General features: G+C 41.0%; 1 protein-coding gene across 1 annotated transcript in view; it reads right to left on the bottom strand.

Moving 5' to 3' along the window:
• Window positions 1–639: 639 nt before the first annotated feature.
• Window positions 640–19,493, bottom strand: part of LOC103803143 (neuronal acetylcholine receptor subunit alpha-7-like) — a 59,895-nt gene continuing 41,041 nt past the window's right edge. Inside the window, exons 8-10 of the mRNA XM_009075683.1 lie at window positions 18,864–18,950; window positions 6,556–6,665; window positions 640–1,649 (exon numbers count right to left, since the gene is read on the bottom strand). Of these exons, the coding sequence (XP_009073931.1) occupies window positions 1,128–1,649; window positions 6,556–6,665; window positions 18,864–18,950 (719 nt within the window). The 3' untranslated portion in view covers window positions 640–1,127. The remainder of the gene's footprint in view (window positions 1,650–6,555; window positions 6,666–18,863; window positions 18,951–19,493) is intronic.

The following is a 19,493-nucleotide window of genomic DNA, read 5'->3' as shown; positions in this document are numbered from 1 at the left end:
TATTGAGAATAGTGCTTTTTTTGGCCCTTATATTCCAGGAAGTGGCATAATTCAATTTTGTTTTAATAATGTATAGACAGTGTATTGGAGAGTACTTAGGAAGAGCAAACTGGTAACAAACATTGATACATTAATGTTTAGCAAAATAAAATTAGTCTTCTAAACATTCCCTTTAACAATGCCTACTGCCCAAATTGGAAAGGAAACTGTACTAATAGAATATTTTTAAAAGTACATCTTTGATGGTACAGATGAGATGTGAAATCTGAGTCCAATTAAATCAGTGGACAATATACTACGTTATATGCAGACCCATGTTTTTGCCCTAATTGCACGAGTTGTTCAGTATTAGGCTGGAAACCGTGTTCCAGGAGATCAGATATATCTTAAATCAAGTAGAGCTGCAAGGTGACAGAAACAGTTAAGCAGTGAGATGGCTAAAAAGGCACTATTAATGATGTATTTATTGCCTTGAATTTCTTTCCAACATCACAACTAACAATTCCTAATTAGGAAAAAAATAAAATAAATTAATGTAAATTTCTGAGAAAGATATGTTCTGTTACATATTTACCAAGAAAACATTCCAGTCACTGCACTAGTATGAGCTAATATGATGATAGTTTATTTTCATAAATACAATATACAGAATCATGAGACTGTGGAGATAAGTCTCTCAAATCTGAGATGTGCATGTCACATCCGCACAAAATAAAAATAATAAAACACAAATATACTGAAAGCAACAAAATGCTGCAAAACTTATAGTCATCAATGATCATTTAAATTAACAATATCCAGAAGTTCACAAACTCATAGTAACACATTGATACTAGTGTTAGCTTGTAATAAATATATCATAGATTTAAATTCTTTTCTACCACTTGTCACAGATCATGACATAATTATATGTGGCACTAGTCTATGAAATAAGTAACAGAGCTCAATATGTTTACTATTCAGTAACTATAATTACTAACATTAGGAATAATTATGTCCTGAAATTATTTTCATCCCCTTTTGTGTATGTTAGGACATATAAGTACACTTCTCTATTTAAGTTAAATTATCTAACAAAATTACTGGCAAAATTCACTTTTAAATTATCATGCTCATCTTGGAAAACCTTATGCAAAATCCTTTGAAACAGCTTCTATAAAATTTGGAGCAGACATGAGTATTGTAAATGTGCAAATGATGGCAAAAAGGGTAAATGCAACGAGGCATAATCTGTCTATGACAGCAGCTGCAAACTTCCACTCACTGCAGATCTCTTCTCCTTCATCTTGTTTCCTGAATCGCATTGCTATGAACTGAACTTCCTCCAGGATCTTCACAATCACTGGAATAGTATCCATTAAAGCTTTCTTTTGAGCAAGCTCAACATCTTCTGCTAAGGGGCTAGTAATCTTTCCAGTCTTGGTGCCCAGATCATTCTTCTGGGGGCAGCATGGACTATCCATCACATGGTAGCTGTAGATCGTGTTGCCATTGCTGGACTGGTGCCCAGGCAGGACATTCACCTCCATGCTGTTGACACTCAGGTGGTGCTTGGAATAGCTGTATTTGCAAGAGAGGGGCTTTATATTTTCCCCAGGTTTTTTCATTCTTAAAAACCAGGCACACCAATTCAACAGGATGATACGGACCTGAAAGAGAATTACCATGGTAGAAATACAGGGAACTCTCCTGCATTTTAAAAGTTTTTGAAACATTTTGTGACTGTTATAGCTGTCTATGTGGCCTTTTAGAAATACTGATTAATTTCTGTGTTCTCCATCTACCTGCTTTCAAATGGTTTTTTGTGGGTCTAGGTTCTGACCAAGGACAGCCTTTTTTGTATCTGTGTTGAACATAGCAATGTTTAATGTCCAGTTAGCATTTAAAACCAAAGAGATGTAAAAATCTTACTTTACAAGATGGTTCTTACAGCAAAATGATTCTTTAGCAAACAATCCCAGATCTCTGCAATTGAGGAGGGACCACGAATTTAGCTGCATAGTTTTCAAAATATTTATCATTCCACATGGAAAGAGATACACAAAAATATCTGGCAGCAGGGTGGCAGTATTTAGATTATGCTGGGAAAAAAATTCCCTATAAAACAGACTAACAACAGTTTCTAGCACATTCCTCCCCTCTCTCCTCCTCCTTGCCCCCAATCTCTATTGTTTAAGTTTAAATAAACAGCTTTGGTGGTTTTGGTGAGATTTTTGAAGGCCATTTTAATACTCCTTTGAAGACTTCAACCACTTAATACAGCAGGCCTTTTTTCAAAAGAGCAAGAGTAAATCAATTAAATTTAGCAGGTCAAAATCTGAATGCTGTGATTAATTGCTGTCATTTCTCTGTGCTCTGGTGCATCACAAGAATACTCAAACCTGCGCATGTCAGATTGTGCCTCATATCTTTCTTTTCAAGGTCATCAAATGAGCCAAGTCTTGAGAGTGCATCCAGAATATTTTCCCAGTGTATTGATCTTTGGATGTCTTATCTGATATCTGAGCTTGCTAGAATTCCTATTGGTAGCATCACTAACTGTGAAAGTCAGTAAAAAGGCTGTGGATTCAGTAACATCTTGTGCAAAGGGCAGCAAACTAAATCAGTAAAATCCTGCAATCAAAAGTCCTCCAAATGTTTTGTATACAAAATGAGTGTTTGGAATGTGCTTGTGAAAGACTCTCCATGCACACAGTTCTCTTTAATGATTTTATTATCCTGGTGTCAAGTCAAATAATCTGATGTCCAGGAGAGAACAGATGAGGCCTCTGGTTTTAGTTTGGAGCTTAGCCCAGGACTCCCTGTGTAAACCTGCTCCAGTCACTCTGGTCATGTTTGACTTAGGACCACAATTTGCCTCCAAAGTTGTTTTAGCTGCAGGATGGGTTGACTCCTGTGATTGCACAGTGCAGATACAGAAATGGGGAAATTACAGCTAGCACTTTGATTTGCTGCTGTAATGACAAACATAATTTCAGAAAGAGGGCATTGTTAATAACCACAGATTGGAATAATGACAATAATAATAATGAAAGACAAAACAGTGGAAAACAGTTACACAATTTTTAAATTCTGCAATGTGAGCTATTCTGGGTCCCAGCCTCACACCATGTTCTGAGCCATTCTGCTTCTTTCCCACTAATAAATCTTTTATTCTTCATCATTGTCCTGGTTTTGGCTGGGATAGAGTTAATTTTCCTCCTAGTAACTGGGACAGGGCTGTGTTTTGGATTTAGAATAATGCTGATAACACACTGATGTTTTAGCTATTGCTAATAGCGCTTACCCTGAGTAAAGGACTTTTCAGCTCTCCATGCTCTGCCAGTGAGCAGGTGTGTATGATGCCATGAGGGAGCATGGCCAGGACAGCTGACCTGAACTGGCCAAAAGGATATTCGAAAGGGGTATAAACTGGGGGCAGTTGATTGGGGGCTGTTTGGAGACAGGCTGGGCATCAGTCAGCAGGACGTGAGTGATTGTACTGTGCACCACTTGTTTCTCTTGTGTTTTATTCCTCTCTCTCTTATTTTCCCTGCTGTTATTATTATTTTCATTATTGTTGCTAATTATTACTATAAATATTTTATTACCAGAAATATTAGTGATATCATTGTATCATAGTCTGTTTTAATTTTTGAACTGTTCTTATCTCAACCCACAAAATAATGTGATTTTTTTCTGATTGTCCTCTCCATCAGGGGAGAGAGGTGGGGGGTGTGAACAAGTGGCTGTGTGGTACTTAGTTTCCAGCTGGGTTTAAACCACAACAGTCCCGAAACACTGTTTTACTGTGATTCATATTAATGTGCTTTCACTGGGTTCTTAACATGTTTCATTATTTCCTCCGTGGTCACCACAGACACCTATAATGTTGCAGCCTACAAAACTGATCCTTACATTTAATTGAACTTAGTTTACTACAATGTATTCTGACTGCTCATGGACACAAAATGGGGCAATATGGAACAAAATAGAGGTCTTAATTACTATCAATATGTTCCTCGTGTCAATGGCACAGGGAAGAGAGAAACTAATTCCCCAGGACTATGAAATTCCAACGTAATAAGCTGCACAAACTTTCTTATTAGCAAATGTTAATTTGTCTGGCTTAGCTCTGGAAGGAGATGCGTCTTAATCCTTAGGGAAAGGGTATTGATAAATACAGTTGAACCCATTTCCCACAGAAAAATAAATATTCAGAAGACAGCAACACAGCTTTTAACTTGCTTGGATTTTCAAATGCCTTATTTTCTTGAAAACACAGACATTCAGGCATCAATCTGGTTTTGCCATACCAATTGATTCAGGAGACAACTGCAGCATACCGGTTATTGGAAAACAGACTGGGTGTGAATCTGTTTCCTCACCTGCATTGTCATATCTGGGTTTCTATGAAGGAAGGACACATTACAGCTGCCTTCAGAGGTCAACAGCCTAACCCTGCTGTGACCTGGTTCACTAAGGTCCTCTCCTAACCATAATACAGCTGTCCTGCTACCTCCCATGTCAGCCTGGCCTAGTCCAGAGGAGACTCTCCAATTGGTGCTCTCTTGATAAGGGGCATCAACACCAAACCTATACATGTCCTGGTTTAAAGTGTATCAGAAGAAGAGTCTGAAACAGAACAAACTTCATTTAGGCAAAGCAAAGAGCCAGAGTGTTCTTGCCTTTTCCCACAAAACCCTTTCTTCTCTCAGTAGTTGGTCTCTCCATATATCTCTTTTATACTGTCAGTAGAGATAGGTCAGTTGAGCTGTAGTCCATGCCTGATGTCATCCACTCCCAAACAGCTCCTTAGCTGGATCCTTCTTTACTGCTCTTTTCCATGCTAGCTCAGCAGGCATTATCAAAAGTGTCAGTTAGCCAGCAGTCCTCGCTTCCCAACTGAGCAATCAACAAATGCTCTGACTGAACACCTTGGATTTAAACTCCTCTCTTGGAAAAAGCTGGCTATAGTATGTCATCAAAGATTAATATAAAGGAAGGCACAATATTCAGCACTGGAATAAGGGAAAAAGTAAACACCTCCAGAAAGGCTCAGCACTAACTGGCACTCCCCTCCCTCTTCTGGGGCAAAGGCCAAGCACAGACACCTTGAGAGACAGCCAGGAGAAAATTATTTGCACAACTGCGAATAGTTTAGAAAGCAGGTATTTAAGCGATGCAGAGAGCCAAATCTTCTGGATCTGCAGCTGCTCCCATGCAAGCCCAATGGTCCAATGCCTTGCCCAGCAACTTACTCCAGCAGATAATTCCATTTAAGCAGGAGGTGAGAACAACCCTGAATCAGTGTTAGAGTTTTGCTACAAATTGATGACAGGCTCTGTCGGGATGAGAGTATTGTGGAGAGTAAGGGGATGGTAGGGGTTTCTGCTGGTACTGGAACAACGAAAAACAAATTTCAAGTAAGAAATTTCTTTCTTTATGAAGTTGGCTATCCTAGATTACTGGTTTTTACTAAGGAAAAGTATTTCAAGGTGCCTTTGTAAGAAACACCTGACATAGGTGGACAGGGGAAATGAAAAAAAGGAGATTGCCATGAATCTTCATGTCTGAGCATTGCCCATGTCTCTGAGGACAAATGCCTACTTTTGTGGGATCAGCCTCTTCCCTAAACATTTGGAATTCACCCTTTTCCTCTTGAGATCCCTCAGCCCTTCAGCTTGCCTGGTCTTCGCCTTTTACAGTCCATCATCTGTGCTTCCTGGTAGTGTTTTCCAGTCTCTGCTTCCTGATGTTATGTTTTGTAATGTATGCCACTTTTGCATTCAGGACATGAGCAAGGGTCCTCCAGAGCAGAGAATTGTTGCTTGCCATATTTCCAGCCAAGAAATCAAGAGAGTGGTAGAGAACAAAAGCTGACTGTCAGGGCCAGTGCGCAGGTTTAACACGGGCCATTGTGTCTAGGTGCCTCAAAAAACCACACAAAACAATAAAAATTGTCTATGAGGCCTGTTACACTGCAGCATACCCTGTCCTTGTAGACATCTGTAGCATGTTTCCCCAGATTTGTGCCCTCAGGTTTTGTTTACATGCAGGTTCATCCAGAATTCACATGCTTTGATGTCTTTAAAGGAAGAGAATTTTAAGTGATACAGCAGCTAACAAAGTCTGCTGTTGCAGAGAAAAAGGGGTCCACACACTAATGCACTGAGATCAGATAGCAAACTGCCCAGTAGAAACCTGTGTTTGTTCAGTGCTTTGAAATGTCACCATTGTCTGCTGGATAAGATATCAAACATACTGAGCACAGGATTAGCACTTGCAGAGTGGGTGCTGAGTGAAATTACTTGGTCTTCACTCAACCACCATTGCAAGTTTAAATAAAAAAGCCAAATAAGAGAGACTGTTTTTTTATGGAAAAGCAAATATAATATGTTTGTTCTTTCCCTCCAAGAGTAAACATAAGCATCTAATATATTGTCTGTAGCTGACTCTTTAGTAGAATGGAGAACAACTTCTGCCTCTCATCTGTAACTCGTTTACTATAGCTTTTAGATTTATTTTTTTCTTTCAGTAGTAGTCTGTTGAATATTTACCACCCAAGCTGCTTACCCATTTGGGCATCTTTCCTGCTTGTGGGTCATGATGGTGAAACTGCAGAACCAGCACTGTTACCACCACAGACAGACCAACGATGACCATGATACTGGCAAAATACTGAGCTGCGAGCAAAAGAGGGAATTGGTTAAGGAGGGTAAAATACAAACAAAGAGCAAATATTATTCCTTGGCCATGCCTTGAGATCTACATTTGAGAAGCAGTGCATCCCATCCAAACACTCTCTTCTCTGGTCTGCTACACTGGAGCATTTGAGGCCTTTGGGGTTATCAGTGTATCTTCTCAGCTCCCTCCTTTCCAGTGAGGGAAGGGCTATAACCAATGAAAGGTAGAAACTGCTTGGGTTTTGTCCCTGGAGAGGAATGTAGAACCCCATGGTAAGGAATGCTCCATTCCCATTGCCCAAGCTGCAAGAAGTCAAGCTGACAACACCCACTGAACACTAGCATCCCCAATCTTGCGCCTCCTGGCCTCTCCTAGAGGGTGATGCTGTCCTCATGGTGCCACTGGACCCCTTCAGAAAGTGTCACTAGTTCCCCACCTTTGTCCCACTACTACTCACAAGTGGCTAGGCATATTTTTCATTATTCTTCTTAGCCCTCAAGACCATTTCATCTGGTTCCTACGAAAAAAAAGCACACTACACCCTTCTTGAGAGCTAAATTTAAACTTGCTGTGCAGAAAAAAAAATCAAGGTCTTGAAAATCAAAACTGAGACCTTGAAGCTGTTTGTTCTAAACAGCCGTAGAGCATCCTTATGCCAGGAGTGAGGTTGATGTACTGGAGTGTAAAGCAGAATTACGCACAGGGGTAACGACATTTGAAGGTTTCAGTGGCAAAATACCAGGGAGCATTATTGTTGGCTGATATGATGGTGCAGTGTGGGAGAGCACATCACACTGCCCCAGACTACAGCCTCCTCCCACTCCCTGCTCTCCCTCCTGCAGCCTGCAGAAAAAGTAAAAAATTCAACACAAGCTCCAAGGCAAGTCTTGTTCTGTGTTTCTTAATAGCAAATTCCACTGCAGCAAAAAGCTTGTTCATAATAATGAGGTTCTCAGGCCTTCCTGAAACCAGTGCTGCAACTGCTTCAAGTGGCATGCCATGGGAAAATGAATTATGTAGCTGGATTAGAAGAATATTGCCAAGGATGAGATGAATTTAAAAGTCTCTGTTGCACTTACTCCTGAGAGGACAGAGGCAGCAGCCAGGCAGTACCAAAGCAAACCAGGAACTCAGATTTCAGGGAAGTTGTTACTTGCCCCTTATAACAGAAATATAGCAGTGCTGAAATTGTTGGTTTAATTACTGCCATGAATCATTAAATAACTTGCTTAAATTCTATGCATTTTGATGCCACCAGTCTTCAAAGGCCTGAAGCGGTCCACTTAAAATGGTGTTTGCTAAGATTTTACACATATCCTTGGAAAATAAGTCACCTGGTTAAACTTGGAAACAACTTGTTATTATCTGACTCAATATCCCAGACAATGATTAGTAGGGGAATTCACACTCCTGTGGTTTAGTTTTCTTTATGCTGTAAACCCAGAAACAGTGGTCAGGAAACCGCTGTGTAGACCTGCCAGTAAACGTAAAACAGTTCTCTCAGGAACAGATTGGGAACTGTAGGGGAGCTGTGCACCCATAAAGAGAGATGTCTTACGTTTTTGCCCTGTGATAATCAATGAAGGCATCTGGGTGTGTGTCATCTGCATTTTGAGAGGGTGGGAGTGTTCTGTTCAATGTACAGTGAAGTTTTCAGTTGGAAAGTATGGATGAAGGACATAGGGAATAGGACTTCAGCCCTATATATTAATGTCAGGCACTCAAATCTCACAAGATACCTGTGAAATCTGGTAAGTAAATTTATGTAGCCCAGGTAGGTGCTGCATTCATTATCACAGAGAGAATTTGCAAAGCCCTGGAAATGCTCAGATCTACTCTAAGGCTGGATTTTGCCAGACCTGAAGAACCAACAGTGAAAGGGGAGGAAGAAAGTAGCAATGACTGGCGCAGCTGTTAGCCTTCCACATCTCTAGCTGGAGATATGACGAAGGTTGTTGCCTCCTTTTCTTTGACAAGAGAAGATAGACTTAATGGCCGTTGTTCACAAAGGAATTTCTAGATCATGTGCCCATGGGTCTCTGATTGAAAACATGACTGTCCTTACAATCTGGAAGCAGATAGGGATGGCCAAGACCTAGCTGGGTCTGAGATCAGTGTTGGTTCTCCTGTAAGGGAAGGAAGGGCTCCAAAACTGGGTGGATACATCCACAAGACAAAATGTTCCTGGCTCTGAAATTGTGTCCATACCCACTCAGCATTTTCTAATCTTTCCTACCAGGGTTTAATCCTACATTCTCTCTTCCCTGGCAGCAAAACATGGTCTTCCTGCAGCAGTCAGGATAACTGGTGAAGAAGACTTCCTGCTGTCTTCCATGCACCTCTCTTAATGCATGGCTCAATCTTCCTCCAGTTTGCTGGTTTGGCATCTCTGTTCCTGGCAGTTTTTAGCCCTCATACCAGCCAGCTGAAACCTATAACTTGATGACAGCTACAAGGGCTGCTGTCCCTCTTCACCTCTAGCACATTCTCCGATATGACCATGACTTGACAGTCTCCATTAACCCCATGACCAGAGAAGCCTAACTGCTAAGAGGAGCAAGCTATGATGCTCATGGATAACACATCTCTTGGAGCCACAGGACCACAGTCTTCACTCACCTGGCCCTAACTACACACAGCCCTGAATAAACAAACTCTATCTCTGGGCCTCCATTGATGTTGCTGTGCACAGAAATTGGATGCTTTCCTGTGAAATGAGGCATGGGGAGGCAAGCAGTGGAGTAAGATCTGAGTTTAGACTCCCAAGCAGCAGCTGTCATCTAGCCACGAGATTACTTCTAGTTACTAGATCAGCTTGGAGTCTTTTGCAAAATGCTTTACCATGGGCAGTGTCAGAAAAAGCAATCCCCGATCAGGGTGCATTTGAAGACCAGGGGCCTGGTTGCTGTTAAGTCTGCTGCTCTGAGGCACAGCTGGGAAGCCATTCTGGAGGTGAAGTGTCTCAATTGCACTCTGCCATGGACACCTGCCATAGGCCAGGAAAACAGACCTGAAACTTGTGCTTGGAGCCCCTCAACATCCCTGACTTACATAGCAACACTACTCAGGGATACTGAGGTCTGTAGTAGTCACCACTAAATGCTCTTCATGTTTTAAAAGCCATGTTATACTTTCTTCAGCAGTTGCGTGTGAACAAAAAAAGTTGGTTTGGATGCTCGATTGATCTTCTTCAAGTAGTATGAAATATTTGCTCTTTTACAACTGCAGGGGAACATTTTATTTTTTTTTTTTTTTTTTTTGCCAAAGGAGGCATGATATAACATCCTATCTGGACAGCTGTATTAACATCTGGGAGTTGTCAGTCTCTGTGTCAGTAGTATCAGAAGACAATCAGGTGCTGTTGCCATAGCAAATACAGATTTAATAAAACTACAGATAGCCAGAAAGTATTCTAAAAAGTCAGTGACAACAGCTACTTGTTCTTGCAGGCATACTCCGACACCAGCTATGTCAAAAGGATGGCAATGACTTGTAATTCATAACTCGAAGGGTATCCAGTACCACTTTTTCTTGTTTTGTGTCATTATCTGATGATAGAAGAGCACTTTAGGATTATTCTAGAGATGTTTAGGAGGACATACTGCTTAAGTGGAACTGGATTAACTTCAAGGATTGATTAGGAACAGGATAAATGAAACAGAATCCCTAAGAAGAGCAGATAATTCCAGACCAATGCTATACCTTGTTGATTTTATCACTGATCTATGACTGAGAAAGTTATCACAACATCCAGATTTGTTAACATCATCAACCACGAGAAAGGCAGAGCATCTCCATTGTGACCAGTTACAATCTTCTTGTTCCTGTGAAGTAGTGGGGATAGGAGGAAAGTGTCCTCAGGTATACATGGTGATCAAGTTAGATACCTTCCTGCTTCTGTTCCATCTTTGCAGGAAATGTCAGATTTTGCATGTGAAATGATGGACTTGTTTAGAGCTGCTCTAAGTCAGGTTATTTCAGTCATTCATGGCCAAGTGCTTTGTGCTTCTCATGAGCTCAGAATGAGATATTCACTTCCTTCTGGAAATGGTCCAGGCTGTGGAGCATGCTGGAAACCTCAGACACCAACCGAGGGTCTTCCAGCCCCTCTTCTTCTTGTCTCCTATGGCAAGGACCAGGCCTGGTATGGGGCAGATGCTGTGGCAGTCTATAAAGGGCAATGGCAAAGTTACTCAGAGACCAGGAAAATCAAAAGATAGAGGAAAAATTCTCTTGCTGTCTGAGTTACTGTTGTAGATAGCCAGCAAAGAAACACTGAAGAGGACATAGGCAGGAAAAAAATTCCTCTGTTGCTGCAATTTGCTTTTGCAGGAACACCTTATGCTCCATTAGCTCTCACTGACTAGTAGAAAGTGAAAAAGAGCAACACCTCAGTCCATATGGTCCCTCATAAATATGAGATGTCTTAAAAGAGTGAGAGACTTCATGATTGGACCCTGTGTCTGCCTTCTGATTATGGTACTTGTAGAGGGAACAGGGGCAGTGTTTTCACAGTGTTTTCAAGGTCTTCTTTTCTGTTGAAGAGTAGAACTGGGTGTTTGAAAATAAAATTGTTCTTTTTTTTAAAATTTGAATTTTTAATAAAGAAAAATAATCCCAGGTTCTTGCCTTGGGAAAAGCACCACTGATCATAGTGCATGAAACAGTAAGAGCTGCTGTGAAGGAGAATTGGAAGAGAATGAGCAGGGTCCTGACACTAGCAAGCTACCAGGCAGAACCATGAAAGGAAGGAGGGAAAAACGCCTCCTAAACCTCAAAGAGATAGAGTAAAGTGAAGTGGCATCAGATGAGAATATATAGGAAGATGGCAGAAAACGTAACAGGAGATTAATCTAATTTTCTTTCTCTACTCAGAGCCACTAATGCCTTATGTTCATGACTTAAAACAATCTGTAGCTCCTGGACTTGGTAAAGGACCACATCGTTTCCCTGTCTTAGTAATCTGCAGTCTCATTTGCTGTATGACTAAATGCAAGAAATCACCCCAAGCATCTGCTGCAAACGTACTTATTCGCAGTGTAAAACCTTCATGCTTACTGAAATAATGCAGGCATGATAAGGAATGGCAAGGAGGGGACAAAGCTGAAAATGTCACCCTAACAGAGCCCTAAGCAGCAAGTGTTGTGGTTTTTAAAGAAGCAAGCAGAGGAGCTCAGAGAAATAAGACAGAGAGAAATGCAATTTTGTTAACTGGAGAGAAAGATAACTTCATTTTTATTGTGCATTATTTGATATGTCCAGCCAAAATGTCAAGTATTGTGTGGATGTTAATCATAGGAAGTGACAGTTCCTCATATTCATGAACCTCACGTTCCCCTTTCAAATACTCTCCACACACCTGCTTCCAGGTTTTCCACACCTTCTGCTATAAAGTTCTCTTAAAGCAAAATACAGATTATTGATCCAAAATCAGTGATGTTATTTTTGAGAGAGCCAGTAGGAAATAAGGATTTGCAGCACTTGGGAGTTGTTTGGGCATGGAAAACAATAAGAAATTGTTAATCATTTCTCCTGTGCAAGGAGGTGCCTGGAATTTCCAGGTCGAAAAAGTTTTTATGGAATCTGCTATAAAGTTCTCTTAAAGCAAAATACAGATTATTGATCCAAAATCAGTGATGTTATTTTTGAGAGAGCCAGTAGGAAATAAGGATTTGCAGCACTTGGGAGTTGTTTGGGCATGGAAAACAATAAGAAATTGTTAATCATTTCTCCTGTGCAAGGAGGTGCCTGGAATTTCCAGGTCGAAAAAGTTTTTATGGAAGAAACAAATCATCTGACTGGCTTGAGGGGTCTGAACACTTAATTCAAAATTTGGCTTTTGCGCAGAAGTATGCTTTATCCGCTTTGACAGAGCACTTTGATACTTCCTCAGACCACGGGCTAGGATGGGTGGAGACCAGCCACCTCAGGGCTTATTGCAGCTTTGTTCTCAAGCTGAAGGAGTCCAGCTGTGGCTGCTCCTTGCTGTTTCTCTGTATTACAATACTTCCTGTGCTACCTGATAGCTGAACTCAAAGCCTGTAGAGCTTTGGCCACTACAAGTGTAAAGAGCTGGGTGGGGTTTTCAAAGTAAGCAGTTTAGGGTCTGTCTCTTGACAGTGTCACCGTGTTCTCACAGCAGTGGGACTGCAGAACAGTAAACCACAAGACGGATGTGGGTGGGTGAAGGAGGTTCTCCACAGCTTGTGTCTCACTGCAGAGGGGAACAAGAGGTGAACCTGTAGCTTACTAGGACTGGGAACTGGTGTTTTCTTAAAAAAACCCCACCTGGTGCTGGAAGTAGGCACAGTCATAGAGGGAGGGGGGAAGTATGGACAGCCACAAACTTTTCAGTGCCATGTGGCCCTGAAAAGTCTCCCCCTCTGGAGATGACATTGCAGGCAGGGAGAGAGAATAGTCAGAAAGGTGTGTTGCTTAGGTTCCAAACTGGGCCAATCTCAATCTTCCAGAGTCATGCGTGACTTTAACATGGACGCTGGGTTGGTCTGTCTTTCTGAAACACTGGCTGGTTTCTGTAGGAACTAAGCATTACATTAGGAGCTGAATTTTTTTAAGACTGTGAGTCCGAACTAGCAGCTTATCCTGAGACGTTTTTGAAGACATTCCTTTGGTAGTGCAAGATGACTTCTGTGAAAGGATAGTCATAAAGGGGAAGAGTTATACTGAGGAATCTGTATTGACCTAGGGGAATATGTTTCATAGTGACTTCTTAAGATATGATTCACTAGTTTTAATTACAAGGTTGCTTTTGAATGGAAAACACAGCTTAATGAAACATATCAGGAATATGAAGACCTTAAAGGAATTCAGTGTATCTACTGCCTAAGGAATGAACTCATCCTTTCTACAGAGATGGTCACAAATCATTACCAAACCCAGATCTGATTATCCACTGCTATTTACATAGAATCATAGAATCATTTAGGCTTGAAAATGCCTCTAAGATCATTGAGTCCAACCATTCACGTAACATGGATCACATTGTCTTTATAGAAATCAAATATCCTTTCTGATTTAGATCCAAATGACTCAAATATAGTTCTCAGATGAATTACCTAAGCCTATAGTTTCAAAGCGCAGGGCCTGAGCTTGTGCAAAAGCTCTAATTAAAATAACACCATTTGTTAATAATAGTATTCATCAAACCTTGATTTTCTCACTGAACCAGGAAATCAACACTTTGGTACATGGGGATCCCTTCTTATGTAATGCACTGGAGTGGGTGCAATAGTAGTGACAGGAAGGTGCATGGAATTCTCAATTAATTACTACCATTTATAGTGTGAGGCAAATCTGTGCATAATTGCATAGAATGTTAGAAACCGAACAGTTGTTCTATACCTGAGCTGTATCATGCAGGCTTTATGATTTTACTCAGTGATTAGAGCACTCAGACCTGTAACTTAGGTGAGTAACACATTTGAAGTTCTCTGTTTCTGTATATACTTTCCTCAAGTAATTAACTCTATCTGCCTATTTACATGGACTTTGGTAAAAGTAATTTTAAAGAGAAAAATTAGAATTAGGTAAAATTACGAGTGTAGCAAGACATACATCCCATGAGGCATGATTAAGCTACAGAAGGAAGGGTAAGTTTAGGCCAAAGCTGTTGCTGTATATCATGGTCTGGAAGTATTTTAGGAGATACACTCTAGAGGTTTTTAATGCCAGGAGGGACTCCAAGGACCATGTAGAGAAAGAAGCCTTGTTCATATAGTTGACTCGTGTTGGATTCAGGCCAAACTGTTGTGTTTCTAGATGTCATGGGACTTTAATGCTTTTGATTTAAACAGCTGAGCTGGTTGCTGTGTTATGGGTGGTTAATGTTTTAAGTAGAATCAAAGGTACATTTCTCTGGTTCAGTCTTCTCCTTTCTCTGGCATCTTGGATGAGCTATCAGAAGGGCAGGATTCAACTTTTGAAATATTGTGGTGCCTTGCTTCACATATGAGCATGGTGTTGGAAACTGGGCTTTGAAAATGTCTGGTTTCCCTAAAAGAGAGGGTGTGCTGGAGAAAGAGTGGGAACAGACATGCTGCTGGGCAAGGACTAGCTAGCTACGCCTGTGAATGCAAACCCCAAGAAAGCTGAATGAAAGTAGGGGACAAATGTAGTGACCCAGCCTGTCCAATTGGAACATTTCTTGTCACAGAAAGTGGCTGGCTGGCTTACTGTGGAAAAGAAAACTCCACCTGTCACGCAGCAGCAAGGAGGAAGAGCAGGGTCCTGGTGCTCAAGGGTGCTGAGGAACCTGCTGCTGATCTCTAAGCCAAGTTTTGTCACTTACTCTCAAAGTCGAAATGACTTCACTTGTTTTTCACATGTATTAACACGGCAGTCAGTAGGCTACTGAGAAATAGGAGCCTATCATGTGAGGAAGTTGGATATGTGGAGTAAGAGGGTCTCTGCTTTGGGCAGTTTTACAAAGAGACAAAGAATTCAGAGAACATACCAAGGAAGGGAGGACTCACTTTGCAAAGGTACAAAAAAAGGAAGTGTCTGTCCCCACTTGCATCCTTCTCGTTATTTAGTCCGAGAGATGTTTTGTTTATTGTTAGTATAAATTGAGATCAGGGTAGAGCAGCCTCAACTAAAGGAACTGAGGAATGATTTCCACATTTCTTTGTAAATATGTTCCAGACTGCAAAGCTAATACTTTTCTCGGTATCATATTAGACTAGTTCTCCTTTGTTCCCTCAACAATAACACTCCAAGTAGCAGCTGTGTGAATTTCCCATGTTATTATGGTTCAGTAGTTAAAGCTGAGGTCAGAAGAAACAGAAAATAAGAGGTACAGCTTGTTAGGCGTTCATGATTTTGAACCAGCAAAGGCTGCAAGGGTTCATCCAGGTCCAGGTAGATGTGGATGCACATTTGTTTTTAAAAACTCAGACCTTTAGAATATAATGCAGATTTTTAAAATGTGTAGAGTCAAGTTTTCAAAGCATCTCTGCTCCCACATGCATGAAGACCAGCAACAGTGGCTTGTCTGCAGACCAGCAATGGCTCTTCCTACTTCAAGATCAAATTGCATCCTTCAGGAGTCACATGCTTTAGATAATTTGTTTATTCTTGTAAACTGGCACTAACTGTGCTGATTCTCCAAAATATGACTGAACTGTCCAAGAGTACTCCTTTTCCTCACATTAGTTTCTGAGGATTTTAACTGGACCAAAAATCAAAATAAAAAACTGCGATCATGACCTGGCATATTCAGTTCAGCAGCTAAAATATCCCATTTGGGACCACCTGTAAGATCACTGTGGACAGATTATGCTGTGCTACCCTGCTAGAGTAAGGATAACATTTTCAGAACTCAAGATCAAGTAAAACCACAAAGCCCAGATCTGAGCACTTGCTGAATAAGGGCTATGTGGGTGAAGGGCTGTTTGAAGAAGCCAAACGGGTGAACAATTTCCCTGCCTATTTGGAGTGGAGCAAGGAGTTAGAAGCAAGGCTTTAAAGGAGGAGTACTGTGGAAGGGAAATAACAACCCAAATGTAAATGGAAAAACAGTAGACAACAGTGGGGAAAAAAATGGTATTGGATGACCAGAGCAAGAAACAACTCAAGAATGGTGAAACAAGGTGAAGGAGCTCACCTCCAAAGTGAGCAAATGCATGAAGTCGGGGAAATATGCAGGACCAGCTGGAACTGTGCATATAGTCACGAAAAAAATAACATTGCTGGAAAACTGAGATGTGAAGGGACATTTCTCACTACTGGAGTGCTCTGATGCATAGGTACAGGCTCTTCAGGGGGAGAAGACAGTGAAGACAACATGGATTACCCTCTTTCTTCATAGGAAGGAGCCACTTGCATGTGAGGGGCTCCTCTCTGGGATGGACAGGAACTGCTGGAGAGCTTGTGGGTCAAATTCAGTGAAGAAGTCAACAGGAGTGATGGGAGTGCCTTATAGACCATCCAAACACTGCAGATAGGGGGATGAGGGCTTCTTGAAACAACTCAAGGAAACCTCTGTATCACAGTTCCTCATTGTCACAACATCAGCAATAATTTCTTGATAAAAGTACAGGACAGGACAACCAGAGCTTGTGAACAATTGACTCTGAGTGAGGCATGAGAACAGTAGTGTGTAGACCTTGAATTTCAGGTGAACTTCAGACTTCTCATTTTTTAGGGAATTTACAGCTGGGAACCCATTGGAGGATGCTCTTACAGATAAAGCAGCACAAGAAAACTGCAAAAGCTAAAAGTACAGCAGCCTCAAAGTGCAAGAAATAAGTAAACACACCATCAGATAAGCATGGCTAGACTGGGAACTCATGGTAGAGCTCTAGTTCAGAAATGAGGGGTGTTGTAGGGAGCAGGGACAGACTGCAGAAGGAAAATTTGGAAGCATTGCCTGGACATTGCAGTTGGTGTGAGTAATGTTAAAGCACATGAATTGAGACTAGTGAGGGTATCAATGGCAACAGGAGAGTTTCTACCACTACCCAAACAGCTGAACAAGGGACATATGGGCTTGCTGCTGAATGGAGAGGATGATTTAGTGACGGTGAACAGTGATAAGTCCAAGACAGTGTGTACTTTGCCTCACTTTTCACCATCAAGGTCTCCTATGTCTCGGTGTTTACAGATGTTTCAAGGATAAGGAAAACAACTAGCAGTGGATGAGGAAGGAGCCAGAGACTGATTGTGAGATCTGAACCTGCCCAAATCCATGTGAGCACACAGGTGTCCCCATACAGGTATCACTGCAAGACCATGAAGATGGGGTAAGATCCTTAACAAGTAGGAGAAGACAGATGTTGCATCCATCTGCAAAATGTCCAAAAGGACAATCCAGAGGACTACAACTCTGTCATTGTGACTTTTGTCCCTAGGTAAATCAGGGAGTGAAATCTCAGGGAATATTTCTGGGCAGTTGAGGGAGAGAGTGGGGACTGGGAACAGCCATCCAGCACTTAACAAGGATAAATCATATCTGACCAACACAATTGTTTTCTATAATAAATTACAATACTTATAGATAAGGTGAAAGCAGTGGATGTCATTTACATCAATTTTAGCAATGCTCTAATAAGTAGAAATTGATCTGTTATTCCACAAGTCTTACCCTCAGTGACAGCACAATGTGTTAATAGAAACTGTTCTGGTTAAAAAAAAAAACTGTGCTCCTTTACTAATTTCAAATGGTGTTTGTTATGTATTACACAGAGCAAAATTTATGTGAACAGTGGTCCAAGATGCCTTGTGTCTTCTCCGTACAAAGTATCTCTTAGAATTGTATCTGTCTCCATTGTATCCTGGGTACATGTTCAGACAGGATGTTTACTTTTCTGGAAGCTCTGGTATGACTCAGAGTGAAGAATCCTGCTGACTTTCACTAATATGTGTAAGTTATTTGGAGGCTCTAAGAAACTCCCCATTATGGTGTCATTGTCCTTACTGTTGCATGCTCATCCTCCTTCCCCAGAGTTAGATCTAGATTTTAATCCTTGAAAGGAGATAATGAGATTGGCTGAGTAAATGCTCTTTTGTCTTTTGATATAACTTTCATGAGGCTTTAATAATACTATGGTGAGATGCATTTTCCACCAGCACCTAGATATACGGTTGAATATTTTGTTCATTTCCACTCTCTGGAATGTGTACTTTAGTCCTGATTTGCACTCATAGATTTTCCTGTGTTCGTTCTTCTTTAATTTTTAAAATAGAATAGGTTTGCTTTCTCTGCAATGAAGTCTCCAGTTCAGAGCTGAGAAATGGAGGTCCCATGAGATCAAGGTAAAGGGATGGCCCTATAAAAACACAGGATGCAGCAATGACTGCCTGGCTCATGTTTCCAAGATGATGATATGTACCATAGTTTTCAACACATATTAAAAATGCTCCAGGGATATATTTGAATTTTGACTGTTGTATCCTGAGTTGTTCTTCGGATAGAGAAATGAGGAGAAAGGGGGAAGAAAGGAAGAGTTGCATAACATCAGGGAAGCGGGGTGATGCAGAAGAAGGATGAAATTTCTCCAGTGCTGATTCTGAGTCCTCTCAATTCTTGCAGTTACCAGCTTATTTGATATTTCCAGTACCTTTCTGTATCCCCCAATTGCTAAATGCAAAACTAGAGTAAGAAAGAGTCAGTCCTCAATTTGGCTTTGAACAACTTTGAACATCATACACTGTGCACAAAGCAGCAAAAATCAACTTACCTATTAGTGGGACTGAGTCAGAAGTTGCAGGCATGATCTCAGCCACAAGAAGCATGAATACAGTCAGGGAAAGAAGGACAGTGATACCTGCAGGGAGTGAACATGGACAGAAGGATGAGGAACATGAACTCTGCAGCTGCTCCTCTGATGTCTTTGCTGTTAAATATAACTTTGTCCTGATCTACAGCTAAGCCAAACACACGACTTCACGTCTGTCAATGCAGATGAGAACTTCCACAAAGTGAGAGCATTTTTGGATGCAAATCTGTGTGTTATTTCTTCAGTTTTCTCAAATGCACACAAATCCTTGCTACTCTTAAAGTAATGGGGAAATCTTTCCTGCCCACTGAAATGAAGCCTGCAGAACCACTGAACTACATTGGTTTTTCAAAACACAGCACAAACAAAGCCCAGATGATTTTAAATGGCTAGAAGACACTTGCATAGACAAGACTCTAGCTTTTTGCTACTGCATATTATGTAACACCTCCCAAATATCTGCAGCCTGTTTTTAACAAGCACTGTGTTCTGTGTGGAAAGGTTGTTGCTAAACCAAATTGTTCTGGTGCTGAGAAATCACAAGGTCAATGCATGAACATTAGGTCCTATATTTCTGTCAACATTCTACTT

This window comes from Acanthisitta chloris, unplaced genomic scaffold, assembly GCF_000695815.1.
Source record: "Acanthisitta chloris isolate BGI_N310 unplaced genomic scaffold, ASM69581v1 scaffold2920, whole genome shotgun sequence".
In the NCBI taxonomy this organism is placed as follows: Eukaryota; Metazoa; Chordata; class Aves; order Passeriformes; family Acanthisittidae; genus Acanthisitta; species Acanthisitta chloris.
Note: the sequence above shows the minus strand (reverse complement) of the source record. Positions and strands in the feature narration are given on the sequence as shown.